An 18,483-nucleotide genomic window follows, 5' to 3' on the forward strand; every position below is an offset into this window, starting at 1 on the left:
CCCTCAGTGTTAACTGAAATTCTTCCAACAAATCCTTATGTCTATATGCCAGAAAATAAAGAATGGGTAGGTTACCATGTAGGCTTTTTCGGCTCTGATGGTATTTTTATGAATTATGACAACTAATGTAGCGGAAATGGTTATTCCAAAAGTTATATATGTATCATTCTTTAACAGTTTCTTATGTACAAGTTTAAGACAGAAATAGTATAAATGTCTCTTGTAGTCTTTAGCATTAGCGGGACACAAACACACATACGCGTGAAGACATAGAAAACGCAGTAAATATAAATACATATTATATAAGATTTTAAGTTTGTAGAGTGTTCAAGAATTGTGGCTCATTGAGTGTAAAAAAAAATCCCATTTCAAAAAAAGTAATTACAGACGTAAGACACTTAATAAAACACATACACATGTAATATATATATATATATATATATATATATATATATATATATATATATATATATATATATATATATATATATATATATATGCGTGTGTGTGTGTGTATGTAGGAGCGAGATGAGGGGAATTCCATCTGGGAGACTGTAAACAACACCAGCTATTTATAAGGTATAAAAAAATAGTAGATGCTCCACCCTCTTTGGCCGCTTGTATGGATAACTTAAAGATATCTGTGACGCTCGTCCCTCACCAGGAGGTGTACACCAGTGGCCAAGATGTCATTGGTAATGTCGTGGTGTCTGCAATCAGTACAACTGCTTGTAGAGGTAAGATACAGCAACGAGTCGTACTGTAATTTATATGAAATGATGTATTTCTCGGTGAAAAAAAAAAAAATTGGGCATGCATTAGGTTGGTCTGGGTGTTTTGATCATGTCTTTCACTGCATATTTATATGTGATCTTAATATGCCATATACAAACCTCCCCAAGTGATGGGATTGTCGTAATTAAAGTCATTTGTTTGTACCCCGCAATCGATTTAATGAACACCCAATACAAGAAACAGTCTCGGTATTACGGAAAAAAAAAGGGTCTATCAGTTATTGGGATTGAAATTATAATAATAAGTTCTGAATTTTCTTTGAAAAAAAATGGGCGTGAAGACTTTTTTTTTTCATTCTATATATGGGGAAGACATGTAAATCAACCGTAAAGAAGCTGTTTATCGTTAATTATTTAATATCACATTTTTATGGTTAAGAAAATTCAATGTTTTTATGTATATCCATTACCTTTTTTTTTTTTATCAAGATTATTGTGTCTTTTTGCACTACTTATTTTTTCCTATTTACCTGAGCAGTTTTTCCTATACACATTTTCCAGTGTAAAAGTTGTTGAAACACTTCTAGTAGTCAAGAGAATTTATACAGACACCAAAGTACCCCTAGCAGCCAACATTTACCTTATTTTTTATGTTATTTGAAGTTGAAGTAATTATTATGGTACCATTTTATTGATCCATTTTTTCTTAGTGTGTTAGTATGTATGTGGAAAAGTTTGCTTTGAATTTTGAAGTGATTATTGTTTCATAAATCATCAGGAGCTTATGTAAATTTTAAGGTTAGGAAGAATATCTCATTCATGTTTGAAAGACATGGAACTGTACAAAGGACATCAAGAGAACCTATGAGAATCTGATTTAACCTTTTCATTATGCTGTACTAGCATCATGGCTGTACGGAGCATGATGAACCCTGTACCCATAAACCTTCCTGCCTGCCTGTTGTATGGAGTCCCAATTATCTGTTAAATTAGTTTATGGAGTCCCAATTATCTGTTAAATTAGTTTATGGAGTCCCAATTATCTGTTAAATTAGTGTATGGGATGTGATGTGATGGAGAACTTGCTCAGAATCAAAGAACGGAATCAGAGGAACACGCCAGTAACAAATACAGTTAATGCAGAGGGACAAGCCATTATGTGGTGGTTTGATTGCTGAATTAGGGGAGACATCCTAGGAGGACACCTCTGGTGCCAGTAAGGATTGGTTTGTGGGGTATAAAAGGCATTATAGTTTACATTACAATTGCAAGACTGGGAAAGCCACCACTGCAGATACAGAAGCAGCAGAATGATACCCTGAGCATTTGAAGAAGGCTACATACCTTAGCAAATGTTTAATGTGAATGAGATTGGCATATGCTGGTAAGTTTTCTCTAACTTTCCTCTAAACCAGATGTAATTCTGTGGTAAGTTTTTTAAACTATGTAGATGCATGTAAATTGCATACTTCAGAGCCTTACATTGAAAATTAATGTTCAGGAACATGGCTTCTAATATGTCATGGGTTTCAGTTGCTTATTTCATTTTGACGTAACCCTTGTCTCTATACAGGGAGTAACTATGTGTGTAGATAGTGTAAGATGTATTGATTGTGTAAGGAATGACAATGTCATGAGGAAGTGTGGTAATAAGCACAGTATGATTAAGAAGACTGACCAAGATATGTTTAAATGATTAGATGAGAAGGCTAGTGAAGAAAGACTCAAGTGGATATATGTATCAAAAGTTGAGAGAGCAAGGGGGAGGGGACAGACCAAGAAGATGAATGGTGGAATGGAGGAAGGTTTGGGATATTGAGGCCTAAATGTTCAGGAAGGTGAGATGTGCATTCGATAGAATGAATTGGAATGAAGTGATATATGGGGGCAGCTTGCTGTCATTGGTCTGAACCAGGGCAGATGTAGCAGTGAAGATAAACCATGGAGCAGTTAGTTGGGTTTGGCTGTTGTTTTGGGCTCTAGTTTTTGTATGTTATACATGACAGCAGGGAATTTATGTGTGCAAGTGAGACCACTGCAAATTTGTTCTTAATGCTACCTTGCAAAGATGGAAAATTCTGGTTTATGTAAAACATTTATACCTTGCCATGTTCCTATGTGAAACACAGCCTTGAAGCTCTTGGAGCCCCATAAAAGGGGCCCTGGAGTTCCATATTAGTAATATATTTATTTGTGTGATATACTGCACAAGCTGTGCTTCATGATACAGATTCAAGTAATTAAATGCTGAAGTTTCCTTTAACAAAAGTTTGGATTAAGATGTTATATTGTATCCAAAGGTTAATGCTTTGCTGGTGTTTGAGAAAATAGAACGGGATTATTTTATGTAAAGGTAGGCTGCAAGCTTGCTCATCTGCTACATATTTTTCTTTCCAGCAATCTTTGTTAAAATTAAAGGGTATGCAAGGGTTGAATGGAATACTGATGACGATGATGACCCTGTGCGGAGTGATGAAGAAGTTTACGTAGAAAACACTGTAACTGTGTGGGCTGGTAGCAGTAAGTTATACTGTGTATTTGACTTGTTTAATTTTACTTGAGTGAATTAATTATAGAGCTGTATTTTTTTGACTCATGTTTTAGTTTGATTGCTAACTTTTAGTTGTCATTAAAATTAATCATTTAATCAGAATTCACGACATAATGGTTTGAAAGTTTAAGATCACAGTGGCATAACCGGACTCCACCTGCATGTGGTTATGCTGTGGGGGAAAAGTCACGCACTAAGATAGTGTCTTTGTCATTGGATGAAAAGAGGTTCAGTATCTTAAAGGAACTTCTCTCTCCAAGGAAGTCATTCATATTCCTGCTAATGAAAGCCAAAGGAACCCTAAAAAGGGGTGTTAGGTTGGTTCTGGGATCATTTTATTGATTGATTAAAACTTGACATATTTGATAAAACAAGAATATTTGTTGTAGTAGAAATCACTGCTTTAGAATGTTTTATTGACTTGCAAATCAGTAGTCTAGAGTTGGTATTTCATAGCATCAAAAGATTCAGCTGAAAGTAATCATGAGTTTGTTAACTTGATTTAGACAAGTCATTTTGTATAAAATGCAGTATATATAGTGTGTTAGTTGAGGAGTATGATTTTGCTTATAAGTAAACTTTCTCTGGACTGTAGGTTTAAGGAGTGGTCGTTATCCTTTTCCCTTTCTTGTTTCACCTTAATTTTCCCATACAGATTTTGGAGACAATCTTATGGCAGGAGAATTTTGTTTTCCTTTTGAGTTCAAGCTGCCTCCAAATATTCCATCAAGCTATGAAGGAAAATATGGTCATATTCGTTATCTTATTGAGGCAAAGGCTGAAGTTCCATGGGGAACAAGTCCACTTTCCACTTGCTCTTTTCGTGTTGATGGGAAATATGACCTAAATCATGATCCTGGAGCCTCTGTAAGTAGGCAGTATTTTGTCCGTGCATATATTTTTTTCATCTCATAATATTATGTGCAACACTAAACTTTAGTTAATGAGAGACTTTTTGCGAGACTTGATAATAAGTAAATACCATTTCCATGCATCTTTATGTATCACACACTTCTTCCTGTGCTGCGGGGTATCTTTCTGTTGTCATTTATTTTTTCATTTTACAGTACTTTAAATGGCCTTTCCTGCTTCCCAGTTTTTAGTTTTCCCTATTGCTTCTTTTTAAATATATTATTATTATTTGTTAAAGCAGTTGTCTTCTTACTTAGTTTCTTGATTATGAAACCAATTGGCAGAATTTTCCCCAAACTGTTTTCCCTGTTAATATCACATTGCAACACTTGAATGTAGTAAAACTTTCATAATAAAATTTGACTGAGGAAGATTCCTGTGAATTTCATACAGACAGTATAGATAAATGGCAGCCTCATTATTACGAAATTTTTGGTTTTAGAAAATAGACCAAAAAGTTGTTTGTTTTCTCTCTTGGCCATGTAATCACAAACATCCTTTCATGTGCCCTGGTTCAGCCCATTGGCAACATATCGCCTTACATATACCTCTTTACTTCAATTGTTAACAGTTGACACAGCCCTGGTGGCAGATTCGAGAGTTAAGTTGAAGAAACTTGTGTCCAAGTTAATGTAAATAGATGTAGGGTATTAGGAATAGTGGTTCCAACAATGTTGTATGGTTGCGAGGCGTGGGCTATGGATAGAGTTGTGCGCAGGAGGATGGATGTGCTGGAAATGAGATGTTTGAGGACAATGTGTGGTGTGAGGTGGTTTGATCGAGTAAGTAACGTAAGGGTAAGAGAGATGTGTGGAAATAAAAAGAGCGTGGTTGAGAGAGCAGAAGAGGGTGTTTTGAAATGGTTTGGGCACATGGAGAGAATGAGTGAGGAAAGATTGACCAAGAGGATATATGTGTCGGAGGTGGAGGGAACGAGGAGAAGAGGGAGACCAAATTGGAGGTGGAAAGATGGAGTGAAAAAGATTTTGTGTGATCGGGGCCTGAACATGCAGGAGGGTGAAAGGAGGGCAAGGAATAGAGTGAATTGGAGCGATGTGGTATACAGGGGTTGACGTGCTGTCAGTGGATTGAATCAAGGCATGTGAAGCGTCTGGGGTAAACCATGGAAAGCTGTGTAGGTATGTATATTTGCGTGTGTGGACGTGTGTATGTACGTGTGTATGGGGGTTGGGCCATTTCTTTCGTCTGTTTCCTCGCGCTACCTCGCAAACGCGGGAGACAGCGACAAAGTATAAAAAAAAAAAAAAAAAAAAAAAAAAAAAAAAAAAAAAATTAGGTTTATTGGAGAATAGGTTTGAAACAAGTTGGTGTTATATAAGTTTAAAATATTGGGGTTTGGAAGAAACCTGAGGAGCAGCACATTGAACATTTGGGGATAAAAATCACAAGGTGGGAAGGGGCTTAGGTCTTGAGTGTATTGGGGAGTGTCATAACAGTTGTGATGGTATTCTTTTGGTGTAAGTCTTCGGCCCTAAATGCAGAAGAATGGAGGAGGGTTGACATGTTTGAAATTAAGTGTCTGATGATGATATATGGAGTGAATAGAGTTGATTTTGTAAGGAATGATAGGGTAAGAGAGACATGTGATAGTAAGCAGAATATGGTTGAGAGAGTGGACCAGGTAGTCCTGAAATGGTTTATCATATGGAGGGAGGAGCAGAAAGAGACAGACTGAGAAGATATGATGCACATGGCAGAAATGGAGGGAGTAAGGAAGGGTCAGGAAGACCAAGGAGATGGAAGGGTGGAGTGAAAGAGAATTTGAGATGATGGGGCCTGAACTTTTTGGAGGATAAGAGGCTTGCATGAGATATAGCAAATCTTAGTGCTGTGGTATACTGTGGGTAAAATGCCCTCATTGGGCTGAACCTTGGTGTACAAGGGCTCAAGTTTTAGTGCATTATACATGACAGCTCGAGAATGGATGTGAGCAAGGCCATTTCTTCTTTTTGTGATGCAACCTTGCTAGCTTGAAAAGCATCAAACAAGAAGGGAAATATGTGTTATTATTACTATTATCATTATGTGTCCCTGGGAATAGGAAGAAAATTACTAATCATGTATCACCTGTATTATATAATGAGTAACGAAGAGGGGTAGGTGCATGTTGCTGGAAATCCTCCCTTCCTATATTGTTACCTTCCAAAATTAGGAGCTAAAAGAGCATTTTTTGGTTCGGTTGTCTGTTCCTGTTGCTCCCTTACTAAGATGGGAATCAGTGAACGGATATAAAGAAATTTCTTGTCATTCTTTATTTTCACATTTGTTCTTTGTTTCCTGCATAGTGAGTCGGTGCCAGTAAAAGAAGTAGAATGGTTTCATTGGCTCACATTCACTCTTTAGCCGTCACGTATAATGCACTGAAACCAGAGCCCTCTCTTCCACAACCAAGTCCCATAGACCTTTCCTTAGTTTTCCCTTTCTGATTGATATGCCCTAGTTCAGCCCATACCACACTGCTCCATTTTGCTCTGTCCTATGCACACATTACACCATATGCACATTCAGGGCCCAATAACAAAGCATCTTTCATTCCACCCTTGCACCTTCTCACTGCTTTCTTCCATCTCCTTGTTGCTTCTGCTTCTGACATTTATACTGTTTTAGTCAGCCTCTCCTCACTCATCCTTTCCATATGTCCAAACCATCTCAGCACTCCCTTTCATCTCTTTCATACATTCTCTTCTTACCATCACACCACTCTCTTACCCAGTAATTTTTTGTTCAATCAACCCTCCTCACACTACATTTTGTCCACAAACATCTCATTTCCAGCATATCCACCTTCTACCATACCTTCTATATCTAGAGCCCATTCCTCATATCTATACAACACCACTGGGGTAACAATACCATCAGACATATCCAACTTTGCCCTCACTCACCCATACTCGCAAGTGTGCCCAGGACCTTGGGACTCGTACCCTTATTATGGCGTACTTCAGCTCCCTCGGTTGCATCTGCTGCCATATCCACTCCCAGGTATCTACAACACTCCATTTCCTTCACATTATTTGCATTCCAACTCACTCTAACCAGTCTCTCTCCTCCCCACGGCTAAACTTAATAACTTTACTATTGTTTACATTAACTTCCAGTTTGTTCTTTCACCCAGACTCCCAAACTCAAGCACTTTCTCTTGCAGTTTCTCGCTTGAATGTGCCACCAGAGTAGTTATAATGATGATAGTAATAATGATGATGATAATGATAATAATGATAATGATAATAATACTAATGATAATAATGATAATGATGATAATAATAATGATAGTGATAATGATACTAATGATGATAATAATGATAATGATATTATTATTATTATAATTTCATACATTTGCTATTTCCCACATGAATGAGGTATTATTATTAGGATTTTCTTTTCATACATATTTGCCATTTCCCACATTAGGAAATAGGGTCAAGAAGAGATGACTGAACCTTTGAGGGATAATCTTCACTTGACTCATTCTGTGTTCCTTCTTTTGGAAAAGTAAAACGGGAGGGTAGAATTTCCAGTTACCCACTCTCACCTCTTTTAGTAGCCTTTCACAACACGCAGGGAAAATACATGGGCAGCATTCTTTCTCCTGTATCCCCACATTGTTATTATTATTATTATTATTATTATTATTATTATTATTATTATTATTATTTTATTATTATCATTATACATATTATTATTATTATTTTTATTATTAATAGAGTGAATCTTCATCTAGTCTTGAATAGTTTTGTGTTTCTGATCTGTTCTCCATCAGCAATTGATCTCTATCACAGTTCTTGGTGATTATTTTCTTTATATTGCCAAGCATATTTTACATTTCAAATTTATATGTTTTGCAAGTCATTTGATGACTAGGCTCAAAATTCTGGATAACTGTCGTACTCTTACATACTGATGATGAATAAATGCATTTGTTGGTAATTCATGACTGGTATTCAACTTAGCCAAGTGTTTTACAGATATGATTTAAGATGTCAACTCTGATAGGAATTCACACTTTTCATATTGACAGGAACCAGTAAAATTCTTTGAAGAGAGTACTGGATGTTGTTCTTGCTGTGAGCAGCCTCCTCTCATTATTGATTTGAAGGCTGTGAAAACAGGTTATATACCAGGGGAGAATGTGCTGCTGACAGGAAAAATTATCAACCAAACAAATTCAGATGTAGAGGACACTAAGATTAAGATAAAGGAAGTGAGTCCGTATATCATTTTTTGTGATGGTTCTTTATGATGCATATAGTAAAGAAGCTTTTTGTTGATATGTGTGTGTATTTGTATGTACAGTTTAAAGAGGGAGTTCTGCTGGCATGGAGCCCATCTTGTGTTGTCATACATCTCTTTTAAACTGATGTATACTATCTGCATTCTTACTTTCATTGTGTAGCTTATTTCAGTCATGAACAACTTCATTGCTGTGGTAGCACATTACTTCTGTACATCTTTTCTTACTGGTTGTTGCTATGATATTGTTGCTCCTTTGTATCTTCAAAGAACTCTTCACAGTTGATGTTATTAGTGTGAATGAGAAACTTAAATAATTCAATAAAGTTCTCCCTCATTTTACTCTCTTCCATGGGTGAAGGATTTATAGAGTCTGAGATCCTGTAACTCATTTTGCTTTTTTCAGGAACTTTGTTGCTTTCTAGACTTTACTTCTGCATCTAATTGATGATGTAACATGATGCATCTTGTGTGTTAAATCATATACAAGTTATAAATAGTTTATTCAGCATTTCCTCATCCAGTTACTAATATGCAGTTTTGATGCTAACCAGCAAGTGATCTAACTCATTTACAGTTAACTTAATGTGGTATTTTAAAAATAGGTTAGATACACATCAAACCCACAGTCATTTTCCCAGTAATTCATATACTGTTGTTTGCTTCTTATTAGGTCATAGTAATATCTGGGCCTTCTTCCATTGTACCCCATCTTCATTACTTTGCATGCATTTGTGTAGGACCTTTACCTCGCACCCTTCCCTTGGCTCACTTCAACTCTCACTGTTACATTCTTTGCCATGTCCACTCCTTGGTATCTAAAACTCCACTTCCTACAAGTTCTTTCTGTTCACTCTCAAGCTACAGCTAACCTGTCTTTGAATTTGAAGAATTGGAAGACTCACCAGCTTTTGTCCTTTTTTCATGCTGGATGCAGTCTTGTCATTTAAAGATATCACTGCTAGCTAATGTTAATCTTCATCAGATGTTCATGAATTTTTTGGCTGTATATCACCATTATTCTTTTTCATTATTTGTTATCTTATTTCATTATTTTACATGGAAGACAATCAAGTTTAAGGCTCAACATCATTCAAAGAAGAAGAAGCAGGTACTGAACAAAGTTCGTCGTCCTGGATTCCGTGCAGGAAACACGGATGAGTGGATTTCATTCCCAATTCGTATTCCTGTGGAAGCTGTTTGTTTACAGTACTGTAACATTATATCTGCCAAATATTCTATTGAGGTAATGTATTTATAATCTTGTTGTATTGACTGGTTTGATAAAGGAGAAGGTAGGGTAATAGGATTGTGCATGCCTCTAGCACTCTCTCTGCTTAAATTTATTTCATTCACCTGAGCTTTCAACTCACTTTCAATTTTCCCCCTTGTATGCTCTCTACTTTCACTTGAACTTCAGCTTTCTCACTACCATCTTTATTTAACTTTGCATACTGCATCTAAATGGCTCACCATCCTTCCAGATCCACTTCTGAATGAGCTAACAACAGGGCATCATCTGCATATGGCAAAGGTGGAAGCTTCCATTCTGTTTCTCTGTGGTTAAGGATCACACCATAATCATCCCGCCTTGCTGTTATCTCATGCAGTGCCCCATCTACAAAAGCATTAAATAACCATGATGATGACACACAACAATGATGTATTCCCGTATTTATTGCAGACCACTCATTTATACCATGACATTCAGAACTCCTACTGATACTGTATAGAGTCAGAAGTTTCCAGAATTCTATCTTGTTCCCTTTCTTACGTCTTTTCTAGATTTTTTGTTTTTAATGTAGATTCAAGCAAATTAGTACACCAGTTTGGTAAGCTTAATGCTTAATTTGTTGTTACCTGAAGACTGTCTTTAGTCTTGAGTACACTGAGTTGGGCTTTTAGATCAACATGTTTATTTCTTCATGTTCTCTGTCATACATGTCCTTGTTTAAAGTTTCTTGTATGTACCAGGATGCCTCATTTTTTTCCATTATGTGAAAAGAAGAAAAATCAATACAAGGATTTCCCCTTTCATTGCTTAGTTTGTAATGCTGCTCTGCTAAAGTAGGAAAGGCAAACACTTAGAAAATAATCTAGTTAAAGATGGTTCCTGCAGGTAGTCCATATGATGTTGTTTTGATAATCAAGAGACTGTGCAAACACTTTAGAAAATAATATAGTTAAAGATGGTTCCTGTAGGTAATCCATATTATGTTGTTTTGATAATCAAGAAACTGTAGCCTAGGAAGAATGATGAGTGAATTAACTTCAGCTCTTATGAAGCCCTGTTTACTGTATGCTTATGTGCTAAATAAAAAAGCAGTAAAAGTTATGAGAATTAATGATGACTGAGTCTCAGTTTCGTTGTCAACATGTTTGGTAAGATAGTCATTGATTATATTAAAAGGAGTATTGAACCTTTTGTTTGAGTAATACCGGCAGGAAGGGAAAAGAGAGAGTTTACATTAGAGAGACAGACAACAGGATGCCTGATTTGCCCGACTGGTTTTTCTGGTAAAAAAAGAAAAAAAAAAGTTTAACTTGACAAGAAAATATAATTCTGCTCAGCAGTTTTTTAAGCTGTCACTGGCTCCCCACTGCTGCACATTAGCCTTCAGCTGTTCCTGTTACCCCTGTCGCTTATACAGTTTATTTCTGGCATTTTTTCTCAGAGTATACCTGAATTTTTAAAATATTTCCCATTTGTTTGCATTTCTTATGTTTTCTTCTTTTGGCAAATTAGTCCAATTCTCCTATTCATCCATGATGGTTTTGAAATATTGCAAGTTCTCTTTGTAATTCATGGAATATGTTTATTTTCAATCTTGAGTAGTGTGTTTTTAGAATTATTCCACATTTCATCTGTGTTAACATCAAGAAATTTTGTCCAGTTGATACAGCGAATTTTGTTTCTAATATTTTTAAAATGTGCTCGCCAGTAATCTGTGATCAAGAGTTTGTTGTCATTTATTTCATGATCTAAATTCATCTCTAATCTAATCAAACTGATCACTGTTTGACAAACTCTTGCCTACTTCACAAGAGTCGATTAAGTGTGTGTCATTAGTGAGGAAAAGATCAAGAATGTTTTTACCTCTATTTGTTTTTTTAATTAACTGTTCTAGAAAAGTCTTCAATCAATTCCATTGGTCTTGTTCCCCCTCAGTCACCTGTTAATGTGCTCCAGTTTATATTTGGACTGTTGAAGTCTTCTATCATTTCAACCTCTTTACTGTTTACTATAGTTTTGATTTCAACGTAGAGCATTTTATCATCATTTTCTCTTTGCTTAAGAGGTCTGTAAATCATGCCAAGACATAGATCACTTTTGAACTTGTCGATAATGTCAATATGAAGAGTCGTATGTGTGTGCGTTTACTTTGCTTAGACAAACAAATAGTGGAAAAGTTCTTGAGAAAAAGTAGAAAGGTAAAATTCATATAGCTTTTATAGATATTGAAAATGTCTTTGATAAAGTAGATAAAAATACCTGGGAGGTATTTTACCAGTACTATCCGTCTGGGTATTGGGAGGGTTAGTGACATTTGCTTAGTGAGCCAGCACTTATATGTTTGTCAAGTTGCACTCCTCTGATGCAGATAGCTGTCTTTTCTCTCTGCCCACTAGTATGTGGACTACTGGCAGTCTGTGCACAAAAATACAGTCTCTTCTTGTCATACATAACACTTGACAACACTTAACTCACACAGCTCATTCTTCGTAACTCTAGATTTTCCTGCAGAGAGCACTATGTGCTAGACATTCCTTTTGGCTAAATGGTAGTAGCAGTAGATAGAAGTAGTAGGTAGGAACATTTAGGCTAGAGCATTAGATAGAGATTTTAGGTAGAAGTAGTTGGAAGGAGCTTTAGATAGAAGTAGTCATTAATAGCATTAGGTAGGAGCCTCAGCAAACACTGTACTAGAGTTGTCCTCTGCTAGTGGCCTGTTAAGGGTGAGGTATTAAAGGCTAAGAAGTGGCACTGGAGTTCACTGTAATATAAAGTTATAGAGACTCTATTGCCATTGCCACCCCTTTAAAGGAGTTCCAATTGGAATGGGCACCAGAGATATAGATAGAAAGGTATTTAGATAAGAAAACACTGTGGAGAGTTCTGACTCAGTACAGTGTCCATAGAAGACATGTGAATCCTGTTAAGACCTTTTGTGATAAGTGTGGGTTGAAATAAATATTGTGCAATACAAACAGACTTTCCAGATTAGATATGGTGGGCAGAGGCTGTAGGTTGCACTGTACATGAACAAAGTGCTTTTGTGCCAACTAGGCTGAGTGAAAATATGGTAGAGTGTTGCCACATATTGGTAGGCATCAGTTATGTGGCAGCTTTCTTTTCCTAGTAGTTTGTGAATTGTGAACTATTAATTCTTGATTGGATATGAGTTTGAAATTCATAAATCATTATTTTTGGATTTGTCTTTTATTGTATGGTCAGAAAAGTATCTTCTTGCTTAGTAAGTGATTTTCATCCTCCACAGATAACAAGCTCATTTGGTTTCTGTTCATTGGCTTCTGTCAAAGAAATAATCAAAGTGGGTTCTCTTCCTGTCGGTGAAGTGATTAAGGACAACACACTTGTAAGTTGTGGAGCACCATTGCCATCTGCCCCACCCACAGAGAATTTTGGATATGAAATGCAGCCCATCCTTCATCAGCCGGAGAGTTCATCACCATTCATAAAGCAAGAATGAAACCAAAAACTGGTTTAGATGAGTGTCTTGAAGCAGCTCTTATTTCCTAATGTTTTGAAGATTTACCCCTAAAGAATAATATTGTGTTGTGTAGATTAATCTAACATGCATGAAATATTATGGATATGCTGTCTAGTAACACATTGCCACTATTACATTCCCCTTCAGTTATTTACTGATTTGATTTCTGAGCCTCACATGCAAGGTGAAGCTAAAATCGCTTCCATGACTTGCATAGGCATCACATTGGGCCATCCTAAAATTTACCGGCAATGGAGACTTTTGTTGTGGCCATCCTTCTGAGGTTTTCAAAGGGAACAGGTATCAGTTTTTGGTGATTTGGTGATAAATGCCTGAGGTAGTCTCTGAATAGGATAGGATGGAGTAAGAGTAAATAACAGGGAGAGAGAGGGGGACTAAAATAGTCTACATCACATGTAAATGACCTGATTCAACAACTGTTTAACTGGAAGTGGAGAAGTTTTCTTAGGTCATTTGAAATACTCACACTTGGGATCTTTATCATTAGCAAGACCCACTGCCTTGTTGAAATGGTCAGAAACTTTTGCATGGTGCATGAGAGGGAATGTTTCTTCCCTTTCCTTGTGGAATTTTTTCCCCCAGTTGTGTGAGTTCCTCATTGGCCATATTCTCAGCATGTGACTTTGTCAACTCAGCAGCTTTGTTTTGTTCCTTTGAATTCTTCAAAACAAGCACTTTTGACAAGAATCTCAATTATCTGCTGGATCTGAGGCATTGTTTCTGCCTGCCCAAGACTTAAGAAACCATGCACACATTCATGCCACAGTTTAGTAATACGAGTGTGACATAGCAATGTTGTCCACAACATTCATATGTTATTATTCTTCCGACTCTCCATGACTGAAAGCTTACCATTTTCATCTTTACCCTTGGCTAAGGAAGATGATTAGACTTTGCTTTTTATGATAACTGTAAAACCTTTTTCTTTGTGAGAATTTATGGAAGTATTTGAGAACTACAGAAAACGTGTCAAGTATTGTATTCTGTTCTGTAAAGTGCCTCAAATTTTATTTTGTGTCATGCAGTATGTGCAGTGCTATAAATTACTTGATGCATTTCTCAAACCTTACATTGTTCATGATAAGTCTCTGGCTGTTTCTCTTGGTATTTCTCAGGTTTTACACTTTCTTATATTTCCACTGTCAAGTTATCCATTAGATAATGCAAACTGTGTTTCTTCTCTGCATCTAACATAATGTGTTGCAGATTATGTCTAACACCGTTCTATGCATTTTCCCTGTCATAAACAGTATAGTGTGATGTTTGCTTCTTACATTATTTTCAGTGGCATTTGTTAAGTTTTCAAGTATATTTTCACTTTCATATTGCATTTGTTAAGTTTTCGACAGAGTTGTTCAAAATTTATGAATTCAAGAAATGAATCTTGCAGAATATGCCAGATCTTCAGGTGAGTCATTCATATTGTATGATGCACCTTTAGTAGACATTTTGCTTTATATCATAAATGGTAAGTACAGTTTTTTCTCCTTAAATGGCAGCCATCGTCAGTTGATGTGTGGGAGGGGAAGATGGCCTTCATCACGTGATTTGATTTATCCTGCACCTGTTTAGATATCCCAGTGACTTATGATATCATTAGTAGCCTTTGGAGGTCTCTTCCAGTGCCAGGCAGGCATGGGAAAAATTCTGAAGTCATTCATACAAGTGGCCCCCAGAATTTGTACATTGTTGGATAACATAAGTGGTAAGGAGTATTTATCATATGTTTTATTTAGTGAGGAAAGGAAAAATGAGCAGTATGAAAAAATAAATTACTTGAAGTGATTCTAGGTACATTACATGAGAAGGGAGGCCAGTACCCATTTTCCCACTAAGCTCATGTTCAGCCATGTTTACATTGAAGAAATATGTAGCAACTGTGATGAATTTTCTCTTTGTGTATTCCTGGGCTTATGGAGGACTTTGGTAACAGGTGATATTAAAGTGCGACATATTTCCTAACAAAAAAATTTCTCGAATATCCTCCTCATATGTAATAGCCACTCTACCTCTTCCTACTTATTTTTAGTGTAATAAGTGTAATATTTCTAAATAGGTATTTATGTTAGTCATCACCAGTGTTGTGCCTTTGTAAGAAATAAAGAGTAGATTGTGATATCCAGTTTGCGAGAAAGAAAACTTCAAATATTTTTCCCTTCATAGTCAGCCAACTTTTGCTCATTACACTTATTTTAGCACGTGTAGAGTAATATTTCTAAGTATGTGTGTGATATTCACCATCAACACTGTGTCTCTGTATGAAATAAGAATAGGTTGTGAAACCATGTTCAAGAGAAAAGAAAGTACAACACATCCATGCCCTCCCTTCTTGTTGGTAACAGTCAGATGTTTCAGCTACCCCCCCCTCATCCACCTCACCCCCTCCACTGTGTTATCAGTACTGGACCAAGGCTATCTAAAAGTAAGTATTGTACTTTTTGATTATTTGCATTTTATTTTGCATGCATTTACTATGCAGTTGTTCTTCTTGTCATTTTATACTTTCATGAACTTTGCATTTATATCTTAGTCACCGTTCCATTCACTTATGAGAGGATAATTTCTTGTTGAGACAGTCTGTTTCTAAGACTGTGATTACTTTGTATTTCTACACATTTACTAGAACTCGTGCCTCTCTTCCTGTTGCAGTGCCTCACCATTCCCATTTCAACATTTTTGGTATCCATTTTGGAGTCTCTTGTCTGTACCTCTTGTGGTTTAATCTAGTCATGTATTAGATTGTTTAGGCTTTCCTGTTGTGTGTTCTATATTGTCGAATGTTGATATACCTCATGTATAGGTCTAAGGATTATTTTTCCAATGGATTTAAAGCCATGTGCAGTACTGCCTTTTAAAACGTTTGTTTTAGTTGTTCACATTTAGATAGTGCATCGTATATTTAGCAGCAAATCATAGATTGTAGGAGTTTGTTTATATGACGGAGGACAAAAAAAATTATTTTTGATCTTTAACTGTTGTGGACAGCTCAAAATAAGATGAATAGCTTTAACCTGTAATGCATAGAAGAGCACACATTCTGTTTAGGGCCATGTAGATTGTAGTTGTAAGCTATGTTGAAACTTGCTTCTCTTGCTTATACTGATGGTTAGGTTCCTCGGAAAGGCCAGCTTAATCAAATTTGTTTTAAGCAAATATCTTTCCACTGTAAAAGGGTGTCCCATTCTAAGTGATTGAAGGTTCCCAGTTTGATGAAAGTTCCTTATTGAATTAAGATTTTATGCATGCACTAATAAATTATTTTTTATAATCATGTAAAATGGTATTGAATTGATTTAGTCCATTAACTTTGTAACCCAGGACACTGTTTACAGGACTCTTGCAGCCTCAAGTTGAAGAACAGTCAGTAGTGAGAAGTTTCTTGCAAAATTTAACTCATTTTTGTCTAGTGATGATAACAAATCTTCACTGAACGTGACTTTTCACTTGTAGCATATTTGCATGTAGGCAGAGTTTGTCGATGTAGAATGAACACTGTGAATAGTATACTTTACTCATCAGTACATAAGTAAATAATCATGGGGAAAAGTGGCATAGGGTGACTGGTACAGGGATTAGTTTAGCCCAGCTGCTTAAGTGTGAATAAAACTTGGCAAAACTGAGTCTCAAATTCTAAATTGTAGATTGTGTACATGCAAATTCAGCACTTGTGAATTTGGTATAACTAAAGCAGATCAGTACTGTACTATATAGTAGAAGGTAGTTTGAATTAGATACTAAATACTCTATGTAGAAGTATTATAATCACAAACTAATAGAACTCAGATAGTGCTAATAAAAAGATTATTTTCTAATATCTTCTTCAATTGTAATTTGTATGTTTTCATGAGTACATTGATGTTAAAGTATTGGTATTATTTTGTAATAGTTTCAGGTAAGTAGTTATTTGCTACCAAATTTAGAAATACTTTGTGATATGATGAAACAATACGTGTTTTGATACTTATTTTTACATTTTTGCAGATGTAATTTTATTGACAGTTTTAATGATGCATTGAGATTTTGTAAAATATTTCTAGTGAAATGCAAATAAATGCCAGATAATAAATAAAAGAGAAAATCTTCTATTTGTTTGGTATTTATATGCTCAGTAGCAACTTCCTACTGTCTATGAGGTGGTTGAATTACAGTGCCCATATATATATATATATATATATATATTTTTTTTTTTTTTTTTTTTTTTTTTATACTTTGTCGCTGTCTCCCGCGTTTGCGAGGTAGCGCAAGGAAACAGACGAAAGAAATGGCCCAACCCCCCCCATATACATGTATATACATACGTCCACACACGCAAATATACATACCTACACAGCTTTCCATGGTTTACCCCAGACGCTTCACATGCCTTGATTCAATCCACTGACAGCACGTCAACCCCGGTATACCACATCGCTCCAATTCACTCTATTCCTTGCCCTCCTTTCACCCTCATGCATGTTCAGGCCCCGATCACACAAAATCTTTTTGACTCCATCTTTCCACCTCCAATTTGGTCTCCCTCTTCTCCTTGCTCCCTCCACCTCCGACACATATATCCTCTTGGTCAATCTTTCCTCACTCATCCTCTCCATGTGCCCAAACCACTTCAAAACACCCTCTTCTGCTCTCTCAACCACGCTCTTTTTATTTCCACACATCTCTCTTACCCTTACGTTACTCACTCGATCAAACCACCTCACACCACACATTGTCCTCAAACATCTCATTTCCAGCACATCCATCCTCCTGCGCACACCTCTATCCATAGCCCACGCCTCGCAACCATACAACATTGTTGGAACCACTATTCCTTCAAACATACCCATTTTTGCTTTCCGAGATAATGTTCTCGACTTCCACACATTCTTCAAGGCCCCCAGAATTTTCGCCCCCTCCCCCACCCTATGATCCACTTCCGCTTCCATGGTTCCATCCGCTGCCAGATCCACTCCCAGATATCTAAAACACTTCACTTCCTCCAGTTTTTCTCCATTCAAACTCACCTCCCAATTGACTTGACCCTCAACCCTACTGTACCTAATAACCTTGCTCTTATTCACATTTACTCTTAACTTTCTTCTTCCACACACTTTACCAAACTCAGTCACCAGCTTCTGCAGTTTCTCACATGAATCAGCCACCAGCGCTGTATCATCAGCGAACAACAACTGACTCACTTCCCAAGCTCTCTCATCCCCAACAGACTTCATACTTGCCCCTCTTTCCAAAACTCTTGCATTTACCTCCCTAACAACCCCATCCATAAACAAATTAAACAACCACG

The 18,483-nt window shown here is 36.5% G+C and overlaps 2 protein-coding genes across 7 annotated transcripts in view; one reads left to right on the forward strand and one right to left on the reverse strand.

Annotated features, from left to right (window-relative positions):
* The window catches only part of Fancl (E3 ubiquitin-protein ligase Fancl), a 242,763-nt gene that overhangs the window by 12,512 nt on the left and 211,768 nt on the right, over nt 1-18,483 (reverse strand). The window lies entirely within an intron of this gene.
* LOC139751909 (arrestin domain-containing protein 17-like) lies at nt 530-17,283 on the forward strand. 3 transcript variants are annotated; one of them, XM_071667597.1, is made up of 6 exons: nt 530-737; nt 3,132-3,254; nt 3,941-4,152; nt 8,237-8,419; nt 9,515-9,694; nt 12,948-17,283. In XM_071667597.1, the coding sequence occupies exons 1-6, from the start codon at nt 623-625 to the stop codon at nt 13,158-13,160; spliced, it is 1,026 nt and encodes a 341-aa protein (XP_071523698.1). In that variant the 5' UTR covers nt 530-622; the 3' UTR covers nt 13,161-17,283. The 3 variants fall into 3 exon arrangements, with proteins under 3 accessions (XP_071523698.1, XP_071523700.1, XP_071523699.1); XM_071667598.1 differs by lacking the exon at nt 530-737 and adding an exon at nt 1,359-2,118; XM_071667599.1 differs by lacking the exon at nt 8,237-8,419.

Source organism: Panulirus ornatus, chromosome 12 (assembly GCF_036320965.1).
Source record: "Panulirus ornatus isolate Po-2019 chromosome 12, ASM3632096v1, whole genome shotgun sequence".
NCBI classification, from domain to species: domain Eukaryota; kingdom Metazoa; phylum Arthropoda; class Malacostraca; order Decapoda; family Palinuridae; genus Panulirus; species Panulirus ornatus.